The following is a 24,315-nucleotide window of genomic DNA, read 5'->3' on the forward strand; positions in this document are numbered from 1 at the left end:
TCCTCTAAGTTGTCTGGTTTATTGGCATACAATTATTCATAGTATTCTTTTTTTTCCCTTTTTTTTTTTTTTAATTTCTGTAAAGTCAGTAGTAAAGGCCCCTTTTTGGTTTCTGTTTCTAGTGAGTAGAGTTTTCTCTCTTTCTTTTCTTGGTCAATCTAGCTAAAGGTTTGTAAACCGCATTTACCTTTTTTTTTTAATTGTTGGGGATTCATTGACGGCATAACATACCAGGTTACACTGATTGCACTTGTTAGGTAAAGTCCCTCCTATAATTGTGTCTTGCCCCCAAAAGGTGTGCCACACACCGAGACCCCATCCCCCTTCCTCCTTCCCTCTCTCTGCTCTTTCCTTCTCCCAACCCCTCCCTCCTTCCTTTCCCCCAACCCCATCCCTCCTTCTCTCTCTCTGTTCTCCCCTTCCCTCACCCCCACTGTGTACTGAGTCATTAATTGTCCTCATATCAAGATTGAGTACATAGGATTCATGCTCCTCCATTCTTGTGAAGTTTTACTAAGAATAATGTGTTCTACTTCTATCCAGGTTAATACAACGGATGTAAAGTCTCCATTTTTTTTAATGGGCAAATAGTATTCCATGGTATACATATACCATAGCTTGTGAATCCATTCCTGGGTTGGTGGACATTTAGGCTGTTTCCACGTTTTGGTCATTGTAAATTGAGCTGCAATAAACAGTCTAGTGCAAGTGTCTTGATGGTAGAAGGATTTTTTTCTTTTTGGGTAGATGCCCGGTAATGGAATTGCAAGATCAAATGGGAGGTCTAGCTTGAGTTCTTTGAGGGTTCTCCAAATTTCCTTCCAAAAAGGTTGTATTAGGTTGCAGTCTCTCACTTCCTCCTACTCTCCTACCTTTTGGAGCCTGCAATGACTATTATTCTATTTTGGATGTCCATACGTGGCCATTGTTTATCTCCTACTCATAAGTGAGAATATGTGATATTTGACTTTCTGAGTCATTTTGCTTAGGATAATGGCCTCCAATTCCATCCATGTTGTTGTAAAAGACATGATTTTGTTCCTTTTTATGGCTGAGTACCACATTTTCTTTATCCAATCATCTTTTTATGGACACTTAGTTTGATAAGCTATTGATTATTTAAAATGTGATGTTTAAGCTCTGTGCCTATAGCTCAGTGGCTAGGGGGCCAGCCACATACACCAAGGCTGACGGTTTTGAATCCAGCCTAGGCCTGCCAAACAACAGTGATAACTACAACCAAAAAGTAGCCAGGCATTGTGGTGAGTGCCTGTAGACCCAGCTACTTGGGAGACTGAGGCAAGAGGATCACTTAAGCCCAAGGGTTGGAGGTTGCTGTGAGCTATGACACCATGGCACTCTACTCAGGGTGACAGCTTGAGACTCTTTCTCAAAATAATAATAATGGTAATAATAATAACAAAATGTGATATTTAATTTCAGCATATTGGTGAGTTCCCTGAACTTGTTTCTGTTCTTAATTTCTAACTTCATATATTATGGATGGTAAAAAACACTTTGTATTATTTTGATCCTTTTAAATGCATCAAGGTTTGTTCTACCACCATGTATTTTATATCTGTTTTGTTCATCTATGGTCTATCCTGAGAATGTATGTACCCTGTGCATTTGAGATGAATGTATTTAGTGTTGTTAGGTAGAGTGTTCTATAGGTGTCTATTAAGTCTAATTAGTCTATAGTGTTGTTCAAGTCTTCTATTTCCTTTCTGGTCTTCTGCCTAGTTTTTCTACCCATTATTGAAAGTAAGGTATTAAGATCTCCAACTATTATTGTTGAATTGTCATTTTTTTTTTCCCTTCATTTAAGTTTTTGCTTCATGTATTTTGGTGTTCTGTCATTAGGTATAGATATGTTTATATTTGTTATATTTTGCTGGTAGTCAACTATTCCATTGTTTTTAACGATAGCCTGGGGGAGAGCAATCCAGTGAAATTCTGGTTCCTTGAAGGAAGAGTTCTGAGGTCACTGTTTGATTCTCCCTGCAAATCAGGCAGCTTAAAGATTAGCCTACATCTCCAATAAATTTCCAGTAGACTTCACTGTTTGTAAGATCATCTTTAGGTTGGAACATCTCCATCTGTCTTACAAAAAAGTCAGTTCCCTTTAGAAAGAGATTAGGAGTTGTCTATTTGACGTCCTCCTGTTCCTCCCAGGCAAAATCTCTGAGCTAAGGCTTTGAAGGTGATGATGGGACAATTCATCATCAGTGGCCCCAGCATAGAGGCTCCATTCCATGAGAGGGATTGGGTAAAAAAGGGAGGCACCACTTTACAGCTGCAATCACTGGAACTTCAGCAATCACTAGCTGTGCATAGGATTTTAAAATGCCATTGCCATGCCCCTCCCAGGATAGTGGCTCTCAGACTGGGAGCTGGGGAGTAAGGGAGGCTTATGTTCTTCATTGTACCAGTCTGTAGTGGAGTTTTCATCTCACTGAGGTGAGGGGGAGGGAGGAAGCAATCCTGGTTGTCTTAGTCTGTTTGGGCTACTACAAAAAAAATACCTTAAACTAAGTAATTTATAAACAATAGAAATTTATTCCTTACAGTCCTGGTAGCTGGGAAGTTGAAAATTAAGGCACCAGCAGATTCAATGTCTGGGGAGGACTTGTTCAGTCTGCTTCAAAGATGGTGTCTCTAGCTGCACCCTCATATGGTGGAAAGGTGAAAGGAGTGACAAGCTCCCCTTACCTCTTTTATAAGGTCACTAATCCCATTCTTGAGGGTTTATAACTTTTATTAAATAATATTTCTAAATAAAACTCTCCCTACTGGGTAGTGCCTGTGGCTCAGGGGGCAGGACCCTGGCCCATATACTGAGGATGGTGGATTCAAACCTGGTCCTGGCCAAACTGCAACAAAAAAATAGCCAGGCATTGTGGCTGGCGTCTGTAGTCCTAGCTACTCAGGGGGCTGAAATCGTTTAAGTCTGGGAGTTGGAGGTTGCTGTGATTTGTGTGACACCAAGATCCTCTACAATAAAGTGAAACTTTGTCTCCACACATACACACAAAAACTCTCTTCCTACAAAATTACCTCCCAAAGATCTCTTAATACTATCATATTGGTGATTAAATTTCAGCAGGTGAATTTTGGAGAAACAAATTCAGACCATGGCACTGATTCAAAAACATGGACCAATTTTAGTAGATTTTCTTGAACAGATATTTCTTCACTTAACATATACACTTTAGCACCTTTTCCAGAGACTTTAAATGGTCAATAAAAAAAAATAGTTTTCACCATCTTTACTTGGGAACAGGTCTACAAGGTTCTTCTTACTGTCGTGCTGGGAGTTGATCTCTGAAGATACCTTTATTACATTACTCATCTCTCTATAACTGCACTATGAACTTTTTTGTGTGTGTGACAGAGTCTCACTATGTTGCCCTCGGTAGAGTGCTATGCTGTCACAGCTCACAGCAACCTCAAACTCTTGGGCTTAAGTGATTCTCTTGCTTCAGCTTCCCAAGTAACTGGAACTACAGGCACCTGCCACCAGGGCCGGCTATTTTTTGGTCGTATTTGTCATTGTTGTTTGGCAAGCCCGAGCTGCATTTGAACACTCCAGCTGCAATGTACATGGCTGGTGCCCTAGCTGTTGAGCTACAGGTGCCAAGCCTCTATGAACAAATTTTAAATGACCCTTATGTTTTTATGATCCTCTCTGTTAACTACTAGACCATTTGAGATGTTTCTCAGAAACAGTTTATTTTCTACAAGACAAAAGGGTTGAGATTCTGAAGTCTCTGAGCAGACTTCATGACACCAAGACTCACCATTCCCCACAACCTGCCACCAAAGCAACCCTTATTTAGTTACACCGTGACCTGGTCCAACCAGATGGCCTCTCCTTTAAAAGCCCATGATCTCCATTAGTTAGAGAGATGAATTTAAAGCAGCTTCTCCTATTCTCCCAACAAGACATTTTTAATATTAAAAAATTCTTTTCTTTCTTGGCAACCTTCATTGCCTCAATAATTGGATCTTTGTGTGATGAGCAACTGGACCTAACCAAAAGCCCCTTGCAGTTTTCATAACACCTCCATGTATATTTTCCTTCCCTCACCATAATTACTTAATTTCATCATAATTTTATATTCAGAGTTTATCAGTTATAAAAATTATTCCCAACTGAGTCACATATTACTGTGATTATGTTTCCTTTCTTACACATTGTAGTTTTCTGTTTCTAAATTAACTGCCTTGTACTATTTCTTTATTTTTTCTGATCCTATAGCAAATTTATCCTGAATCAATTTTCCAGTAGTTTAAGCAACTCTCAACACAGTGAAACACCTCAAATAACCTATCAATTTTAATATTTTTCTTAGTGGTCTCTTCTCTAAAGCCCTTGTCTTCTTGCTTCAGTCTAGACTGGTTGTTCTCTGAGCATGCTACATAGGTGTTCTTCTGAGGCCTTTCTTTCTTCAACCTGGGAGTGTACTTGGCCTTCTTCCTGTTTTGAATCCCCATGTTTTGTTTTGTTTTTTGTTTTTTGTGTCTTGTATTATTTTGATGGAGAACAACTTCCAGAGTTTTTCTGAGAGGCTGCCTCTCTAAACAGCTTTATAACACACTCATTTTTGATTGATAATTTGACTAAGTATAGAAAACTAAATGGGAAATTCTTTTCTCTCATAATTTATGACATTATTCTATTGTCAGTATCAACTGTTTCTTCTGTTGAACTCAGTATTTCTTTTTGCTTTTCTTTTCTTTCTTTTTTTTTTGAGACAATCTTACTATGTTGCCTTTGGTAGAGTGCCGTGGTGTCACAGCTCATGGCAACCTCAAACTCTTGGACTTAAGCGATTCTCTTGCCTCAGCTTCCCAAGTAGCTGGGACTGCAGGCGCCTGCCACAACGCCCAGCTATTTTTTGTTGCAGTTGTCATTGTTGTTTAGCTGGCGTGGACCAGGTTCGAACCCACCAGCCTCAGTGTATGTGACTGGCACTATAACCACTGTGCTATGGGCGCTGAGCCTGAACTCAATATTTCTAAATAAAATGTGTATGCTCCTTTCTGTTCCTACTTAGTTTAAAATTCAAAGCAAAGAAAGTTTGATCTAGTCTTAATTTTGGTAGGTGCTCAGCAGGAAGGTCCTCAGGACTATCTGGAGAAAAATAAAAGCTGTTACACTCAGCTTCCAACCACCATAACAAGAAGTATGCTACCCAAAAGAATGACATGTTATATTTCTCTGAAAAAACACTAGGCAAACTAGCAACAAGCTACCAGCTGTGACTGCCTGGCATCTCTAAACTACTTAAATATATACATGCAAATGTTCTCAGTATGAATACCAAACCCCTCTCTCCATCATAGGTGACAAGGAAAACCATTATACCTATGGACTGCGGACTCTGTAGGCTAGTTTGTAAAGGTAGAGAATTCTTTACCACATTCTTTACCACATTCAGGTAAAGAATGTGAGCCATTCCTACTCATTCATACCTCTACTCACTCTAGAGATCTGGAAGCTCTGAGTCTTTCAGAGCAGGAACTCTGAACTTGGTGCAAAGATCCAAGAGTCAGAAACTTACTTTAGAGATAAATTTGAGTATCCCAGAATTTCAAACAATTCTAGAGTCTCCATGTTGTGGCAAGAACAGAGAGACCCTAATGCTTGGGACAATGAGAAGATTTCAAAAAGTAATAAACTGTGACTTATCCTAAGCTCTTACTTTGTTTTTATGTTTAAGTCTTGGGCCTGGACCCTAGCTTTTTGTATTCTTGAGTTGTAGGACATGAGAGGTTCTTTATACAACTCCACAGAGGTGCACTTCCACAGTTAGCCTTTGTTTAATGATATATGATTCTTAGCCTTTCGTTGTCTCTCTCCAAAACATCAATCTCTTCTAGCAATGATTATCTAGTTCTATTACCTTATAATTACCATTTACCTCATGCTTCTCAAGCACCTGATACATCACATCTGTCTAGTGTATATCCTTACACAAGTACATACCATAGTTTTGACAATGGCACTGCTACTATGTGCCAGTGGCCACTCATGCCATCACCTCATTATCAACTGGGTGGTGAATAATTTGTCTTCAGAAATTGTATGTTAGCATCTTATTTCTCAGAACATTTTTAGTACCAACAACCATAGGTTGGGTTCCCTGGAAAGCAGACTCTAAAATAGAGATTTGCAATCAGAAAATTCACTAGCATATTACCTCAGGACCGGTATCTGCTGGGTTGAGGGAAATGGAGAAGAAAAGAAGGATTTGTCAGAGGGAAAAATTGAGCTGCTGTACAAGCAAGAACAGCCATCCATCTATCCCTTAGGGTTCTCTGAAGCTGGAATGGCCCTTCAAAATTGTCCTAAGCTGAGCAGTTAGTATTTGGCCTTTATATCTCTTACGGACCAGTAATTGGATACCAGTTAGGAAAAGGACAAATTTGGCCTGAGGCAATTCTTGAAAAAACCAGTTGACAACTGAGAGCCATCAATTTACAACTTTCTGAGTATCTAAGAGAATAAATCTTTCTGTGGGAGCGGCGTCTCAGGTAATCTGGGTAATACACCATCTGTGATAGAATGAGGAGGAGAGAAATAAAATGAGTTCAAGCAAAAGATGAGATTAAAAAACTACCACATAAATGTTGCAGAAAACATTTTATTGATCATAGTAGAGGGCTGGTTCTGAAGCTGAGGAACCCAGGGTTGAGAGGAGAAATCCTACCCTTCAAAAGATAAAGGGCATTCCCTCCAGGTGCCAAAATCTGATTGCAATAAAGACCTGACAGTAAGAAAAGCTTTTGTTGGGCTAAACAGAAAGCAGCTCTGGGTCCCACTAGCATGGAGATGCCCTCTCTTCTTGTGAGGCAATGTTCCTGCTCCCACTCTACCTTGGGGCTCCCACAGGAAAATAGCAGGTGAGGGGAGGTGTCATGAATGAAGACTGATGTGAAAAGAGTGGAAACTGACTAGTTTGTCCTATGTGACAAAACACGTTATGAAGTAGAACTTAGATTATATGACTACTGCCCAATCAGGATATCTAGGGACATTGTTCTTCAGGATAAGACAGAAGACTGAATCTTTCCCATGGAAGAATGATTTTCCTTTGATGGATGTGAATGATTAAATTTGCAACAAAGGTCTGGAGACTTAGGGTTTCCACGTTTTTATTCTTCACCCACATACTCTTGCAAACAGAAACAGCAGTAGCCTTCCTAATACAAATCTACTTGGAGGAGAGTGGGAAATTTGGCATTCTGGAGGTGATTCAGTTAAGTGGAGGCCATTAAGGAAGAGAGTGTGGCAAGAAGATAGATTTTTTTGGAGCAAGTCTTTAGGTAAGAAGCAAAATGGCTCCTGCCCCTAACTCTGCCTTCCTACTTAGTTTTGAATTGCTTCAAGTATGCCAGGATGTCTGACTTGACTGTGCTAACTGTAGCCCAGTGGGACCAGCGCATGACGGGGACTCCATTGGGCCCCACCAGGAATTTCTCAAAGTTCCAGCGGACGTCATGAACTTTTATGGGTTCCCAGGAGATATATTTGAATGAGCTCAAAATCTCAGAGGGGTGAGGACAGGCGTGCTGAAGCAAAGAGATGAAAAGGGACATAACATTATCTCTGCTCCTGAATGATCCAGGCTATTTTCACCCACAGGTAATCCACTTTCTCCTGTATCTACATGTTTTAATTATCTGTTATTCCTAATAAACCCCATAAATTCTTCAAGTCACCACCATGCCAACTACCAAGACTGTTGTAAATGTTATAGCTGGAGTCTATAGATAAATGTAAATGTCTGTAAATGTTATAGCTAGAGTCTGCTCCTTCTTTCAGTTTCTCCTCATGACTCTACCACAAACTTATGCTGTGATAGGTAGGATATGTTACCGCTTAAGATATTCATTTCCTTTTCTTCAAAGTAAATGGCTTGGATTAGAATTTGTTTTCCTAAGTCTTAGAGTTTCATGGGCCATTAGTATTTCAATAATTATTTTTTAGGGCCAATATTGAGTTACTAATATTTTGTCAAATAAAAATAATTTAAAGGACCATCATTTCATCATTGAATTCAAAAAGACCATTGGAAGAATAAATTGAGTATGGGTCATAATCTCGGAATAAAAGGCAGCCTTATGGTTACATGAGTTAAGTTTGTAAAATCCTCCTTACATTGTTCTACTATCTTCAGTTTACTGAGGACATTTAAAAATCTTAATGTGAGGCTGGGAGCAGTGGCTCACACCTGTAATCCTAGCACTCTAGAAGACAGAGGTGGGTGGATTGCTTGGGCTCATAGACCAGCCTGAGCAAGAACGAAACCCTGTCTCTATTAAAAATACAAAAAACTAAGGCAAGAGGATCCCTTGAGTCCAAGAGTTTAAAGTTGCTGTGAGCTATGATGAGGCCATGGCACTCTACCTGAGGTGACAACTTGAGACTCTGTCTCAAAAAAATAAATTAATTAATAAAATAAAAATCTTAATGTGGGCTAGTCTTGGTCCACAGTCCAGTAATTAGGAACAAATCATTCTGGTGATCTTTAGGGTTCTTTGAATTCTGGCATTTCTCTATGTCTAAATATCACTGTTTTGTAAAAGGCACTTTCTCTATTTTATCATATTTATCAATTTCTAACTCCCTCTCCAGCATGAGCTCATCAAAGGTAGAAACTGTGACTTATTAATTTTTATATCCTTATTATTTAGGCAACTAGAGATAGCAGACACTTACTAAATATACCTTGACTGAATGAATGAACGTCAATGAACAAAAGAGGGTGATTGCAGCAAAAACTGTCATTGTACACAACTCTTTCACTGCATGAAGCCAGAGCCCCAAAGATAAAAACAGATGAGACCCACACCCAATGTTGATCTGGAGATTTCCTCCAAAAACACCAGTCCACCGCCAAGCATAAGCCCTTGGGTTCTGCTGCACCAACTCCATGCTAGCAATATTAGGGAAGAGGAAGAGACTTATGCCAGAAATTTACTCACCTTCAAGAAGGTAAAGACTTTCAGTTCTCTTTCACCATTCACATCCCCTTTCTCAAAAAGCTGGAAATTAGGTACAAATCCTCCCCCTGGACGGACATACCTGCAACAAACCATAATGTTCCCAGGAAGCTTAGGATATGAAGGAGAAGGTTATGATAGAACACCAGGATTTGAGGTCACGAGAGAGGGGATTGGTGGAGAAATAAGATCATTTTCTGTTTTGCTTTGAGCTCCCTGGTTCATTTTATTTCTCTCTATATCACAAGATTTCTCTGTTCCCTCATTATTTCTGTACTCTTTCTCCTGCACAGTCCATCCAGTTGTCTGCCAAAAACTGAGAGATAGTCTTTGGAAACTACCACAGTCTGGTCAGGCCTACGTTAAAACTGACTTTCAGATGCTCCGAGCTTATTAATGCACTACCTTGTTAGGGAGTTTCTGAGCTGGAAGGCCCTCTGGAAACTCAGGGAAGGTGGATGGGGGATTCCTATAAAGTTTCAAGCAGGCACTTACTTGAGCCCAGGAAGAATCTCTGCATTATCTCCTGGTTCTTGCTTTCCAAATTGGTTGCAGGGAAAGCCCAACACAACGAGGCCAGAGGGCTTCAGCTCCTCCTGGAGTGCATTTAGTTCTGCAGTTAGAGAAGGAACAACATATTGGCCAGCTAGGGATTCTGCTTTGGGCAGGTATCTTTCCCTAGTGTTGCCCATTTTACAGAGAAGGAAATAGAGGCTCAGCAGGGGGAACTCTCTAGATCAGAGACACTGTCCATGGCATAAGTGAAAGTAGACACCGATTATCAGACATGCACTCAGAAGCCCTTTTCTATAGCACAATATTTCCTAAACCCGCAGCACATCTGAATCAGTTGAAAAGTCCTTCTGTAAAAATAGAGATGCCCAGGTCCCTCTTGAGAGAATTTTTTGTTCCTCTGAGATCAGGTCTAGTTATCACTATTATTCAAAAGGTGATTTTTAAATAAAGCTAGATTTGAGCATCACTGCTCATCAATTCACCTTCCCTGTTGGTTAATTCATAGAGTGAACCTTTCTTTTGTAAAGGAAAAGAAAAAGAAATGAGGACTGAGCTCTCCTCTGTTTAGGCTGGCTTACTCTGAGTGGAGTAGAAGTAAACCTGACAGACACAAAGAGAATCAGAGAAATGTCATGTTGCACATTCTGATGTTCACCAACAGTCCTCAAGAGGTTAAGAATGCATTCTACCTAAAAATCCTCATGATATGCCAAAACACAAGCTTCAGTTGCCTTTTCCACTTCCAGAAGTTTTTTAACTTGTTTACTCAGACTTTTTAAAATCACCTTCTTTGTTAGCCCTTTCTGAGTTAGATATCATCAGTCCCTTGACAAACACTAGTCAGTCCCACTCAGATTCAGCTCTTAGTCCTTTGTAAAAAAAACAGAGAGTGCTTTCCTGTATTTAGTACCTCTCCCCCATATTTAGTACTTCTTTCCTCTTGTCTTCAGCATTGCAGATACTTACTTCCTTTAGGGAAGAGACAAAACATTAGGAAGCCTATCTTCCAGTCCTTCAGTAACTATTCCTCAGTTTCCTCATCTGTTACTTACAGAGTAGAAAATTAATAAATAGATTTTTAAAGTCCCTATAAACTGGTAAAAATAAATTATGGTCTAATAAATATTATTAAGTCTTTAAAAAGAGTGAGGACATGGTCTTAACTCAAAAGTATTTTATTAATTAAAAAAGCAAGGTAGCAAATTATATTTTAGAGTATATTATCAACTGGGGGAAAGCAGAAAAAAAGAATCTGTGTATTTTGTAAATATGATAATGTTGGTCATCTGAAGGAAGAGGAAGGAGGTGGAAACTTTTCACTCTAAATGTTTTGAGTTTTAAGACTTCTGAAAATATCACCTATTCAAAACATAATTAGAAACAAAAAAATGAAATTCTTATTACTTTAAATGAAAGAGGTACGTCTGTCTCTGGTATAGTTTATTCTTTTCATTGTTAATTGGTTTTTTAGCTACATGGCCTAAAATATGAGAAAGATAAAATTCTTTCCTGAATAATGTACAGATGAACTATGCCCAAAGGAGGGCTAAGATAGGAGAGGGAGTGTTCACTTCTATTATGGCCTCCTTTCCCAGCTTTCTCTCCAGACAAATGCAGCTCAGGTTAATAAACCCTCTCTCCCCCTTTCCTTTGACATTGCAAGTTACCTGTAAAATCCTGAGAAGTCTCAGAAATGTGGATTCTTTTGGACTTTTGGAATCTTCTGAGAGGCTCCTAGTTCTTAGCTAGATATTGAACTCCTAGAATCTCATTGCAAAGCAGAAACAGGCCATGAAGAGAGGGTCAGCTATTGTTTGTTGGTTTGGTTGTATTTGTTGTTGTTATGGTTGTTGTTGTTGTTGAGAAAGATTCTCACTCTGTTGCTCCAGGCTAGAATGCCAAGGCATCAACATAACTCCAACCTCAAACTCCTGGGTTCAAGCATTCCTCCTGCCCTAGCCTCCCAAGTAGTTGGGATGACAGGCACTCACCACAATGGCTAACTTTTTTTTATCTTTAGTAGAGACAGGGTCTCCATCTTGTTCAGGCTGGTTTTGAACTCCTGAACTCAAGCAATCCTCCTGCCTTGGTCTCCCAGAGTGTAGGATTACAGGCTTGAGCCACTGGGCCCAGCAGCATGTTTTTTCTTTTTTGTAAAGGGCCAGACAACAAATATTGCAGACTTAGTGGGTCATGTGGTCTCTGTCACCATTATTCCTACAAGTACACTGAATTCTGCAAACTCTGCTTTAAAACATGAAAGCAGCCATAGACAATATGTAAATAAATGGGTGTGGCTGTGTTCCAACTAATCTTTGTTTACAAGCACAGGCTGGCCAGATTTGGCCTATGGGCCATAGTTTGCTGACTTCTGACAATGGAGGATGAAGTCACTTGATTATGAGTATTTATTGGGGCCATAATTTGCAGTCTTCTAACATAGGAGGATTAAGTCACCTAACTGTGAGTATTTATTTTGGTGCAGAATTAGATATAATTCAAAATGATATAAAATACAATCAACTGGGAAGTAAGGAGATGTGGTTATGAATTCTTACCAGGATATTGAGCTGTCAGACCACAGTAGGTGGCCACGTTGACAAATAAGACATGCTTGCCTGTATACTGCTTGAATTGAATGTAATGCTTTCCATTTAGAGCGAAGGCATCATAGTCATAGATGGTACCTTTCACATCTTTGTAGCAATCCATCTGGAAAATTTTTAAAAATAATAATATTAGTAACAACAGTTCCTAGCATTTGTTTAATCTTTAAAACCACACAAATGATAAGATATGTATTAACTGAAACCCAGAAAACGTACAGGAGTCGTTTGAGGTGAAAGACAAGACTGTAACTTGGGTCTGTGTCTTGGAAATTAAGCAGTTAAGTCTCTCTTTCTATTATCCTGAGAGAGGCAAGATACCAGGAAATACTTGGATGAATAGAAAAGAGTAGAGATTCATAAGCAGGGATGGGAGAAGCTGGAAGTAAGTGGGACCAAGGAGGAAACACAGACTTTCATGCTTCTGTGAAAACCTACTTCTTGGCTCCTGGATTGAAGGCATCTTGCCTGGACTCTCTCAGAGCAGGGCAGGTTTTTAATTATGTATTTAATTATCTTAGGATGGCCTAGTTACTTTTCTTTTCCCAGATCTTCTGACTTCTTACCCCACATATCTGCCTGGTTGAATGGAAAGAACTCTGGCCTGGGAATCAGAAAACAGCTCTATTGTTAAATTCCGTTGTGAACCTCGGCAATTCTCATCCCTGCCCTTCACTTTAATTAAAATATTTATCTAAGTTACTATTATAGCATCAAGGGGCCTTTTAGGTTTAACATTCTAGAATCTAATACTATCCCAGCCTTGAATAATTTTCTTTTTCATGTCATTCTTTCACTTATACAACGGTCTTGTAAGGCAATACTATGAAACTCCAGTTTTTTGTAGGAAAGAGATCTGCAAGAAAGGGAAAAGATCTCTTTTTCCAAGAAAGGAGATAGAGAGCCCTAAAGTCCATCTGCAAGGAGGTCACTGAAATCTGTCTGGCAGCATCCAACCCATCACACACCCACCACCTCACCCCATTGTGCTCCAGGTGTCTAATTTCACTTTCATATCAGCTCCATCTTCTGTCCCATTCCTTCTCAAGTCTCCTGAATATATTTGAGTAGACTTCCACCTAACATTTCTTAAGTTCTACATAACAGAAATGAGTCCTACTTGAACTTTTCATTGCATGTTCTTATGTTAAATCCCTCTCCAAGGGAGTTCTCCTCTTATTCCTCCTCTGTCTCTATCCTTGCAGTACCCAAGGTATACTGATGCCACAAGTGCTCACCAGCATATTCTGATCCTGTCTTTCCCCTATATTGGGGAAGCTGCTACAAATTGCTCATGGAATATAGGAAGTATGAGATAGGAAGTATAAAAAGGAAGCTATATGTCTAAACCAGTGGTTCTTAATCTTCCTAAGGCTGTGAGTCTTTAATACAGTTCCTCATGTTGTGGTGACCCCCAACCATAAAATTATTTTTGTTGCTACTTCATAACTGTAATTTTGCTACTGTTATGAATCATAATGTAAATATCTGATATGCAGGATGTATTTAGGCGACCCCTGCGAAAGGGTCATTCGAGCCCCAAAGGGGTCATGACCCACAGGTTGAGAACTGCTGGTCTAAACCATCCAGAGAGAAAAAAGAAGAAAGAAACCTGGTAGAGAAAAGAGAGAGGGGCATTATCTAATGAGGAAGGTCCAGACTTAAAATGGGATTAAACTAGACTTCGAAGACAGGCAGTGGACTAGACAAGATTTTAATCAAACACCATCTGAACCTGTCCAGAGAAGGTGTAATACAAAACAAAACAAACCCCAACTTTTTCCAACCCTATAAGTCCACTGATTTTATTACTAGCATAAACAGGATGTAGCTACTCACTCCTTACTCTTGAGAAAATGGTATTTTCTCTATGCAGGTTTTTACATCTGTCCCTAAACTTATGTGCCCATACACAAACCAGAAAGCTGAGGCATGTACCATGTGTATAAAGGATAATATATGAAAGCATCTGCTGCTATAAATCACTGACCTGTTGGGTAGGTTGGGTAGGTATGGGGCAGGAGCTCAGAGAGATTAAATTTGAACACTCCTTTCAGTCCAGTTAACTCCAGATGTTGATTGCTATTCCAAATTTATTTAAGTCTGTATAATGTGTCTCAAATAGGTCTAGACTCAGCTTTTATCAAGCAAATTCCATAGCCCTAAGTCTCCACACCCAGTTAGGCAGCACTGGGTAATATCAAAACCTTATTAGTTCTCAAAGTAGAAAGTTGCCTAGTCATCTAGTTAATTTTAGAGGGACGGTGGGAAGATATCACCAGACCTGCCTTTTGTAGAATACATCATACGCTAATAATTGTTGCTCACTCACCCATAAGGTGGAAACTGTCACCCATATCATAAACTTCCAATGAGAAAGCAGAGACTAACTGAAGTGAAGTGACTTGTCCGAGGCCAAAAGTAAGGACCCACTATGTGAATGGAAGTGTGCTTGTTCCTAATATCATGATTCCTCTTTGCCTCCAGTCATTTCCTTCATTTATAATCTTTTCCTGAATTTCCCCTTCCACTGCTATACACATCTATACACATGTGTTTTATCAATAAGGCAACTGAGCCATGAAGAGAGAATAGACCAAGGCCAGAATCCAAGACACATGATTCCAAATCCAGTTGTTTGAGGCCTCTAATTATTGTTATGTGTTTTAGGTTTTTCTGATAACTCTCTGACTTTATCCATCCCTAAAATTTCTACATTAATTTTTTCTCCTCTGAGTGGGGTTCTTGCCAAGCTGCAACTGAGATGGCTCAACTCAGCCTCTCCTTCAACATAGTCAGTTCCTGTCTACTCTAATGTCTATGGCTGTCCCATGCCTCAGACTCAGTTCTGATGCAAATACTGATGTGGCAGGAGGGGTTTCCAGGGGGCCTCTATCTGGAGAAGGACAAGACAAAGGGCCACAGCAAGGAGACCCTTTCTTCCCCAGCTGTATTCAACTCAAACAACACCCATTCCTGGGAGTAAAGATGATTCAAAGAGAAAAGAAGAAAAGTTTAGGGGAATCTGCCAAGAAGAAGAAAGCAAAGGTCAGAGTCTTAAAAGAAGAGCTGGAGGGCAGGATCTAAATGCAGGACAGAAGAAGTAATGTTTGAGCCCTACAGAGCCTTCTCTGGAATTCACTCACCTTTATCTTCTCCATCCTGGGATTTGTTTGCACGAACCCAGCTAGGAGAAATGGGAAAAGATAGCCAACTCTTAACTGTGCAGTCATGACTGGTGTTTGCAGATCACAAGTCTGAGGGCCTGAGGTCCTCACGCACCTCTGCAGTCTTTTGATACCTTGGCAGGAACTAGCGCAAACCTGTGCAGACCAATCACATGGCAGAAAGGATTCCTGCCATGTGAGTGGGGTGTGAGAACCACAGAGCTCAAACCATGTATGTCCTCGCCTACATACACCCCCATAAGCACTCAGTGCTCACCAGTGCAAGGAGGACCTGGGACTCATATTAACTCTGGCAGAATTATAAAAAAGTGACAGCAAACCCTCTTAGGTTCTTGAAGAGCATTATCTGTTTTTTCCTGGGATGAATAACAATTAAATCTCGCAGAGGTTGCAGTAAAGTCACAGCAAAAGGACCTAGACATTCAAATACTATTTCTAATATTATTCGAGTGTTTAAAAAGTCAAAAGGGTCAACTACCTAGTATCACTGAAAGAGCTTTGGGAAGAGACAGGCTGGAGGAGGTTAAACATTCATAATATATGTGAAGAACAGCATATTAATATATTCATTACATGAATGTTTATAAATGCTTTCAAGTTCTTATGAACCAGTATCAAGAAACTACCAGACCAATAGAAAAATACACATCAGACAGGAAGTCAGATGGCATCTGTGGTAGGCTGCAATGTTCTCTCTCACCAATAATCAAAGTATAAATAAGAGAAGACACATTGTTCATTTATCAGATTGGCAAAAGTTAAAAGGAATGTTGATTACCAGACTTCTCAGGCCGGATATTGGCACAATGACAAATGGTGATACCCAGCCTGGATGCAGTCTGGTATAGGAAGCTGTTATACACAAAGTGGGGGATGGGGAATACTTACTGTTGCCAACTTTCTGGATGATAATCTGCCATTCTGTATTCAGTGCTTTTTAAAAGTAAGTAACCTTTTCTGAAATAATTATAAATTTATAGGAAGTTGCAAGGACTTCTCTTAATCTTCTGGAAGCCCCAGGGCCCAAGTAGAATTGTGGAAATGAGACATAAGTTCTTCTAAGAATAAAGTGCTTTGCTTCTCAACAGGCATACAAACCCCAGGCATTCAGCAATAGTTTTCAACAACTGCTCAATAGTCTTGGCTAAAATTTTGGATGAATTACAAACTAGAGCCCTAGGAATTATTTGCTTTCTCATACAAATAGCATATTTAATCCCTACTGACCTCACAGGAGGCTGACCAAGACCTTCCTCACTCACTCTTGTTCGCAGTACAGTTTTATTTTTTGGACCTCAGCAATAATGCATGAGTTAATTATACTCCTAAATTCACAGTTGTTATTGAGCAAATGCCATACTGCCCAATGCACATAGAAGCCAGTACTAGGGCACTGGCTTTTGAGAAAAGAAAGGCTTTATTATGAGCCTGGCTAGCAAAGAGATAGAAGACACAACTCAAATCTATCCCCCCAATTTGGGGTCTGGAGAAAGTCTTTTTTTCTTTTTCAGTCAAAGTGATATTTCAAAGATTTTATTTATTTATTTTTGTTTCAGATTAATATAAAGGTGCATACAATTAGGTTACATTGTTTGCATTTGTTAGAAAAGGTCCCAGTTATACTTGAGTCAAGAGGTATACCATATACCCCTACATTTTATCCATTAGGTGGAGGCTTACTGAGCCCCTTCTTGGTTCAGATTTTAAGGAATCAGAGAGTAAGGGGAAAGATTTAGGAATTTTGGTTTGCTAACTCTTGGAGTCTGATTGGGGGGCTTCAAAGTTGACCATTTATAGTAAGGTTTGTTAAGGCAGATTTTAATCCCGGATCTTCTGGCCGATTCGGATCCCCTTGCTTCTGACAGTGTTCTGGCAGTCTGGTTCTGGTTAGGTACTGGTCTTCCCATTTTCTTGGTTCTGAGGGGTTGGGAATGGAGGTGAGGGAAGTTTCCAGAGGTTGTTAGAGAGCAAAGCTTCTATTGTATATTCTTGGGCTATGACTTGTAGTATTGGCTCTGGTATACCTGCAAGATAACTTGATATTCTGTTACCAACAGGGTGGGGCCAGTTTGGGCTGGTCCTATGATTACAGGATCATTTGTACTTAGAAGCCCCCTCTCTTATTTTATTTATTACTTATGCCCTTTGATTCCCAAATTCTACTCTCCTTTCCTTTACTTCATATGTATCATATTTATACTGTTTGTATTGCTTGTATATTCCTCATCAGATTATTAGCACCTTGAAGTTTAAAAAATTAATTGCTCATTTACCCCTATTGGGACCAGTTTCAAAGGGTAGAGTTAAACTCTTAAATTTATGGCATTTATCACCATTAAAAAGCTGTGCAAGTATTCTTTTATATTAATTTTAAGAATTTTTATTGCCAATCCAGTCCTATTTTCCTACCAGTTAGAAAGGAGGAGTGGTCGCCGGGCACAGTGGTGGCTCATGCCTGTAATCCTAGCATTCTGGAAGGCCAAAGTGTGTGAGTGAGCTCAGGAATTCAAGACCAGCCTGAGCAAAAGCGAGACCCTGTCTCAACTGAAAATAGCTGGGGATTGTGGTGAGCACATGTAGTTTCAGCTACTCAGGAAGCTGAGGCAAAGGGATCTCTTGAGCCTTAGCTTTTGAGGTTGTTGTGAGCTATGACATCACGGCACTCTACCCAGGGTATAGAGTGAGACTTTGGCTAAAAAAAAAAAGAGAGAGAGAGAAAGAGAGAGAAAGGAAGAGTGTCAAGAAAACAGACATTACAGACTGGAAAGTTGGCAACCTTTGTTATGCTGCCACATAACATAAGGTAGAACTGTTACCTATGATGACTGAGACAGCAAAATAATAGAAACAAAGATGAATTTTGGCACATTGGCTGTTCCTGATGTTTTGGAACAACAAGAAAAGGGTGGATTCAGCAACTAACTGGGCTCTAATGAGATAACTAACAAAGAAATGAAGAAAAATATTGGATTAGTAAAGAGGCTCAGAGTTGTTCCCCTTTATCACTCTTCCCACACTCCTAACCCTTCTCATAGGATTTGAACTGCTGGTCCAGCTTTGCTGAACTTCCATATTTATTGAAATGGATGAATTCTTTCTCTCCAGTTCTAAGTTTCCTTCCAACCATCCCCCTCCACCAGCCCTATGTCTTCCAATTTCACACAAAACCTACCTCCATCTCCTTAAAACTAGAGTCTGTGTGGGGTCTAATTCTTGCTCCTGGAAGAGTCTGGAAATTCATGAGCTCTGTTGGGAAAGGGCAGCTATTCTTTATCACTGATTTCTAATCTCCTCTTCTCAGAGGCCTCTAATCTAGAGGGAGGAGCCCACACAATTCAGTTGGGCCAGGTTTCCTTGTTTATAGCACCTCCCACCTCCAGACACTGACTCTTCTGTCTTCTCCTTTATCACAGTCCAAAGAACCATGGAAATTAAAATATCGACTTAAAATATCCATTCTTCTCAAGTTATGTAACTTTGGGCAAATTGTTCTCTGTGCTTCTGGTTCTCATCTGTAAAATTGGGAAAATAACATTAACTCGATAGGGCTAATTTTAAGGGGAAAAATGAAATAATTTGTTTAATCTCACATTGGACCCAGCCCAAAGTAAACACCCTGTATTAGTTCAACAGATGAATAAACTGATGCACAAATAGAAAAACTGACTTACCATAAGTCATGTGTGTGGTGACAGTAGAAGTAGAGTTATTACAAACTTTTCTTCCTTTCTGTCAAATGTGGTACATATTAATATGTTAATACATTTATTCCTTTCTTTACCACTTTACCTTTGTCAATCAACCTAGAATAGAAAGAAAATTTCCATCATAAGCTCTATCTCAATGAAAACATCAAATGGCCTTCCCAAGTTTCTGTGTTCCATTGTCCGTTTCCCTGGAAGCAAGAACTACATGTTCAAAGAGCTTTGGCTGAGCAGGAGGCCACATGAAGGGCACTTTATAGTAACATCCTACTGACTGCATCACATAGTTGTTGCCTCCTCTTCTTCACACCTTCCACCAAAGCCATGTCTCAGATCCCTGTCATTTCTTTTCTGGAATGCTGAAATCATCTCCTACTTATCTTCCCTTTTCTAGACTCTTCCCCTTCAATCCTATTTTCCCTTACCCTGCTGCCACTGGAAACTAAACATATATCTGATAGTGTCTCTCCACTTATAAACAGCTGGTGATGCTAACCAATTTTTTATAGCATCAAATTCAGAATCGCCAGCAAGGTATTTAAGGTACTCCTGATAGGTTCAAGTTAATATCCTTCCCAGTCTTCACTACCAGTGAGTTCCCTTGTGAATCTCCCAGACAGCTAGATTCTTTCCATTCCTCAAAACACTCTTACATTCCTCTTTGGGTTTAAATTCTTGATCTTGGAGACCATTTGTGCTGAGAACTTAAGAGATTCCAGTTTCCCTGGTTCAAGTGTATACATGTATAATTTGCATAATGCATATATATATATTACATATATGTATGTATATATACATATATGTGTGTATACATATATGAAAAATATATATATATACATATATGTGTGTATACATATATGAAATATATATATATATATATAAAAATAACTTGAAAGGACAAGGAATTCCCACTGAAATAAAATTCATTTTTATCAAACAGAATTTTAAGTGGAAATGCTTGTGGCCTAAGCTGTAGGTCAAGGCTGTTAAGCCAGGGTAGGCCTAAATTAAGCCATAACATCTGTCACTTTCTGAATTAAAAAATCCTATTATTACACACAGTTCTTGATCTTAAATGTGGTGGAAGACTAGGGTAGAAAAAATAAATATGTATCAACTGCTACCTAGTATTTCCAACCAGACTCCAGTCTTTCCCTAGATAGTATTCTTAGGAGAATACTTTATTTGCCCAAAGTCACAGAACTGATTAGTGACAGTTTAGAGACTCAAATCATTCATTCTGGTGGTGCCCATACCTCAGTGAGTGGGGCACTAGCCACATACTACTGAGACTGGCGGGTTCAAACCCTGCCCGGGCCAGCTAAAACAATGACAACATCAAAACAACAGCAACATCAAAATAGCCAGGTGTTGTGGTGGGCACCTGTAGTCCCAGCTATTTGGGAGGTTGAGGCAAGAGAATCACTTAAGCCCAAGAGTTTGAGGTTGCTGTGAGCTGTGACATGACAGCACTCCACCCAGGGCAGAGTTTGAGACTCTGTCTCAAAAAAAAAAAAAAAAAAAAAAAAAAAGACTGTACAGCATTTGTATTAACCTAGATGAAGTAGAACACATTATTCTTAGTAAAGCATCACAAGGATGGAGAAGCATGAATCCTATGTACTCAATTTTGATATGAGAACAATTAATGACACAGTGGGGGTGGGGGAAGGGGAGAGCAGAAAGAGAAAGAAGGAGGGAGCGGCAGGGAAAGGAAGAGCAAAGAGAGGGAAGGAGAAGGGGGGTGGGGTCTTGGTATGTGCCACACCTTTTGGGAGCAAGACATGATGGTAAGAGGGACTTTACCTACCAAATTTAATCAGTGTGACCTGGTTTCTTGTACTCTCAATGAATCCCCAACAACTAAAACAAAAAGGAAGAAAGAAACCATTCATTCTCCCTATCCTAGTCTCTGTTAATGACTTAGTCCTACCTGAAATTCAATACCAGGTTTCTTGTTTTAGTTCCTTTAATTATAAAGAAAACAACTTTGATTCTGTCTGAGATGCATTATACTTCCTCATCCCAGATTGTAACCACAGCCTCTACCCCCACACAAATCTGACTTACAAATTTTTGTTCATCCTTTGATTTTACTTGACTATTTTCCCTGAATTAGAGAATTTCCCTTTGCATCTGGAATGCCAAGTCAGGTCTCCAGTATTTTCCTTATTCTGGGTTGTAAGTGTGAAGCATGGGATCTACTCCCACGTCTGCCATTTTAAGGTAATATCACTTATGTTTATATAGAAGCCTTTTTTTTTAAGACAGAATGTTTCACTGTCTCCCTGGCTAGAGTGCAGTGGTGTCATGATAGAGCACTGTAACCTCACACTACAAAACTCAAGTGATCCTCCTGTCTCAACCTACCAAGTAATTGGGACTATAGGCATGCTCCACCATGGCTGGTTAAGATTTTTTCCTTATTTTTTGTAGAGATGGGGTCTCTCACTCTTGCTCAGGGTAGTCTTGAACTCCTAACTTCAAGTCATCCTCCTACCTCAGTCTCCCAGAGTACTAGGATTATAGGCATGAGCCACCACTCCTGGCCACAAGTCTTTTGTACATTAGTAATCCCATTCATAAGGTTTGACAGTTAAGTTCATGAGCTTGCCACCGTGAGCTTACATAGGCAGCACTATACAAACAACTTGGTAGAGTTTCATAACCTTTGTATATCAGTGTTTCACAGTTGTGTTCGTGTCAATGTGTGACAGTGTCTTACTAAACGGCATTCATTACTGTTGTTGTGTTTTTGTGTGCCATCATAAGAATGTTGGAGCTTAAATCAGAGTAACTAACAAACATTAAATTTCTTATTAAACTTGGCAAGAGTGGAAATAAAATCAGGGGCATATTAGTCCAAGTTTATATAGGAATCATATCATGAAGAAAATGACAGTGTACAAATGGATTAAACATTTCTCTGAGGAGAAAGAAAGTGTTATTGATGAAGAGAGGTCAAAGAGGCCACTAATGAGCAGAATTGATGAAAAAATTGTAAAAATTCATTGAATTGTGCATCATAATTACTTACTGGACTATAAGGAGCATAGCAGACCAAGTAAACATCAGCAGAGAAACAGGAAAATCTTAATGAAAATCTTGGCCAACAATCAATGGCTCTTGCATCATGACAGTGTACCAGCTCACACAATACTCTCTATGAGGGAGTTTTCATCTAGTAAACAAATAACTGTATTGGAACACTCTCCTTACTTACCTGATCTGGTCCCCAATGACTTTTTTCTTTACCCAAGGATAAAGGAAATATTGAAAGGAAGACATTTTGATAATATTCAAGACATCAAGGATAATGTGACAACAGCTTTGATGGCCATTCCAGGAAAAGATTTCTAAAATTGATTTAAAGGGTGGACTAGGTACCCTTTGGTGCACAGCTTCCCCAGGGAGTACTGCAAAGGTGATCAAGTGATATTCAGCAATGAGGTATGTAACAATTTTTCTAAGATGAGTTTGCAAACTTAATTGCCAGACCTCATAGTCTTCATAATCAGCCAGTTACAGAGGTAGGCCAGGCATCATTAGCTTGAATTTACAAGGGAAAACTGAGTTCAAAAATGGAAAGTGACTTGGCCAAAGTTTTCATCATAGTGTAGACCTAGACCATAAACTTGAGTTTTTATTTCAAATCTACATCTTTCTCTACTCTCTAGGCTCAATTCCACTTATTCCTCATAATATATGTTTGAAAATATAAGAGAGTTCTAGAGATGTCACTAACTTTTTGCATTTGATTTTCACCATCTTGTGTTCTTAAATTTCCAATCTCCTTCCCCAAACATAATAAAGTTTGGGAATTACCTCTGGTCCCAGGGAGTAGCCCCAAACCTGAGCCTTCACTGAGACACCTGGCCCTGACACACAGACTTGCTGAAGGATCCATCACTGATGCTAAACTTTTCTCCACCAACCTGCTCCAGGAAGAATTCTGCTTCTTGGCTCGGTGCCCATAGCTCAGTGGTTAAGGCACCAGCCACATACCCTGGGGCTAAAGAGTTCGAACCCGGGCGGGGCCTGTTAAACAACAATGACAACTACTACAACAACATAAAATAGCTGGGTGTTGTGGCGGTGCCTGTAGTCCCAGCTACTTGGGAGGCTGAGGCAAGGGAATCACTTGCAACTGCAACAAAAAAATGGCTGGGCATTGTGGCAGGAACCTGTAGTTCTAGCTATTTGGGAGGCTGGGGTAAGAGAATCACTTAAGCCCAAGAGTTTGAGGTTGCTGTGAGTTGTGATGCCATAGCACTTTACCCAGGGCAACAGCTTGAGAGTCCGTCTCAAAAAAAAGAGAACTCTGCTTCTTGGAGATTGGGTTGGGGAGGTGGTGAGAGGAATAATGTGTGCAACCCTAGACAGTGTTCTTGTCTATTACTCTTGCCTGAGTACGCTGGGGGAGGTTGTGTAGGGGAAAGCATTGTATTCGTGCCAACTATATGAATTGAATAACCCACACTATTCAAAACCAGATGCCTTCCCACCTGGAAATTCTCCAGTCTATGACTCAGACCTTTACTTCTGCCAGGGAAAAAAGTATGCTTTATATTACCAGCATACGATGCAAACTATCACCAACAACTCAGTTAAATGGCAGAGATGGAGAAAATTCTACTCCTTTATTTACCCATTTACAAAAAGAGGGAGTTGGATCAGAAAATTATCAAAGTCTTGTCTTTTTTTTTTCTAGAGCCTCTGTTCAATTTTCTTTTCTTTTTTTAATAATTATTTTTTATCAAATCATAACTTTGTACATTGATGTATTTATGGGGTTTAGGGTACTGCTTTGATATACAATGTGAAATGTTTACATTGAACCAAGTAACACATCCATCACAATTATACTCTTTTCTTAATAGTTTTGAAATGTACCATTGGTGAGATGAGGTCCCCCCATCAAAGTCTTTTCTAAGGCTGATAGTTTATTTTCTCAGTTTCTGAGGGATTCTGATCACCTTTGGAATTGCTGTATTATTATCCACAAACCATTAGGAAATAAGAGTAAGAAATAATTTTAAGCTCAAATACATGTATGCCTTTTTTTTGAGACAGAGTCTCACTATGTCACCCTCGATAAAGTGCTGTGGCGTCGCAGCTCATAGCAACCTCAAACTCTTGGGCTTAAGTGATTCTCTTACCTCAGCCTCCCAAATAGCTAGAACTACAGGTTCCCGCCACAACACCCAGCCAATTTTTGGTTGCAGTTGTCATTGTTGATTTTAGCTGGCCCAGACTGGGTTTGAACCCACCAGCTTCAGTGCATGTGGC

At 39.6% G+C, this 24,315-nt stretch overlaps 1 protein-coding gene across 2 annotated transcripts; it reads right to left on the reverse strand.

Annotated features, from left to right (window-relative positions):
- Positions 1-7,371: 7,371 nt before the first annotated feature.
- Positions 7,372-15,369, reverse strand: GPX5 (glutathione peroxidase 5). 2 transcript variants are annotated; one of them, XM_003801850.1, is made up of 5 exons: positions 15,281-15,369; positions 12,087-12,240; positions 9,508-9,625; positions 8,995-9,094; positions 7,372-7,578 (listed from the first exon to the last, which is right to left on the reverse strand). In XM_003801850.1, exons 1-5 carry the CDS (start codon positions 15,365-15,367, stop codon positions 7,372-7,374), a joined length of 666 nt encoding a protein of 221 aa, XP_003801898.1. In that variant the 5' UTR covers positions 15,368-15,369. The 2 variants fall into 2 exon arrangements, with proteins under 2 accessions (XP_003801898.1, XP_012668236.1); XM_012812782.1 differs by lacking the exons at positions 7,372-7,578; positions 9,508-9,625 and having other exon boundaries at positions 9,033-9,094; positions 15,281-15,367.
- Between the last annotated feature and the right edge of the window lie 8,946 nt (positions 15,370-24,315).

This window comes from Otolemur garnettii, unplaced genomic scaffold (assembly GCF_000181295.1).
Source record: "Otolemur garnettii isolate 467f Iridium unplaced genomic scaffold, OtoGar3 scaffold00223, whole genome shotgun sequence".
Lineage (NCBI taxonomy): Eukaryota > Metazoa > Chordata > Mammalia > Primates > Galagidae > Otolemur > Otolemur garnettii.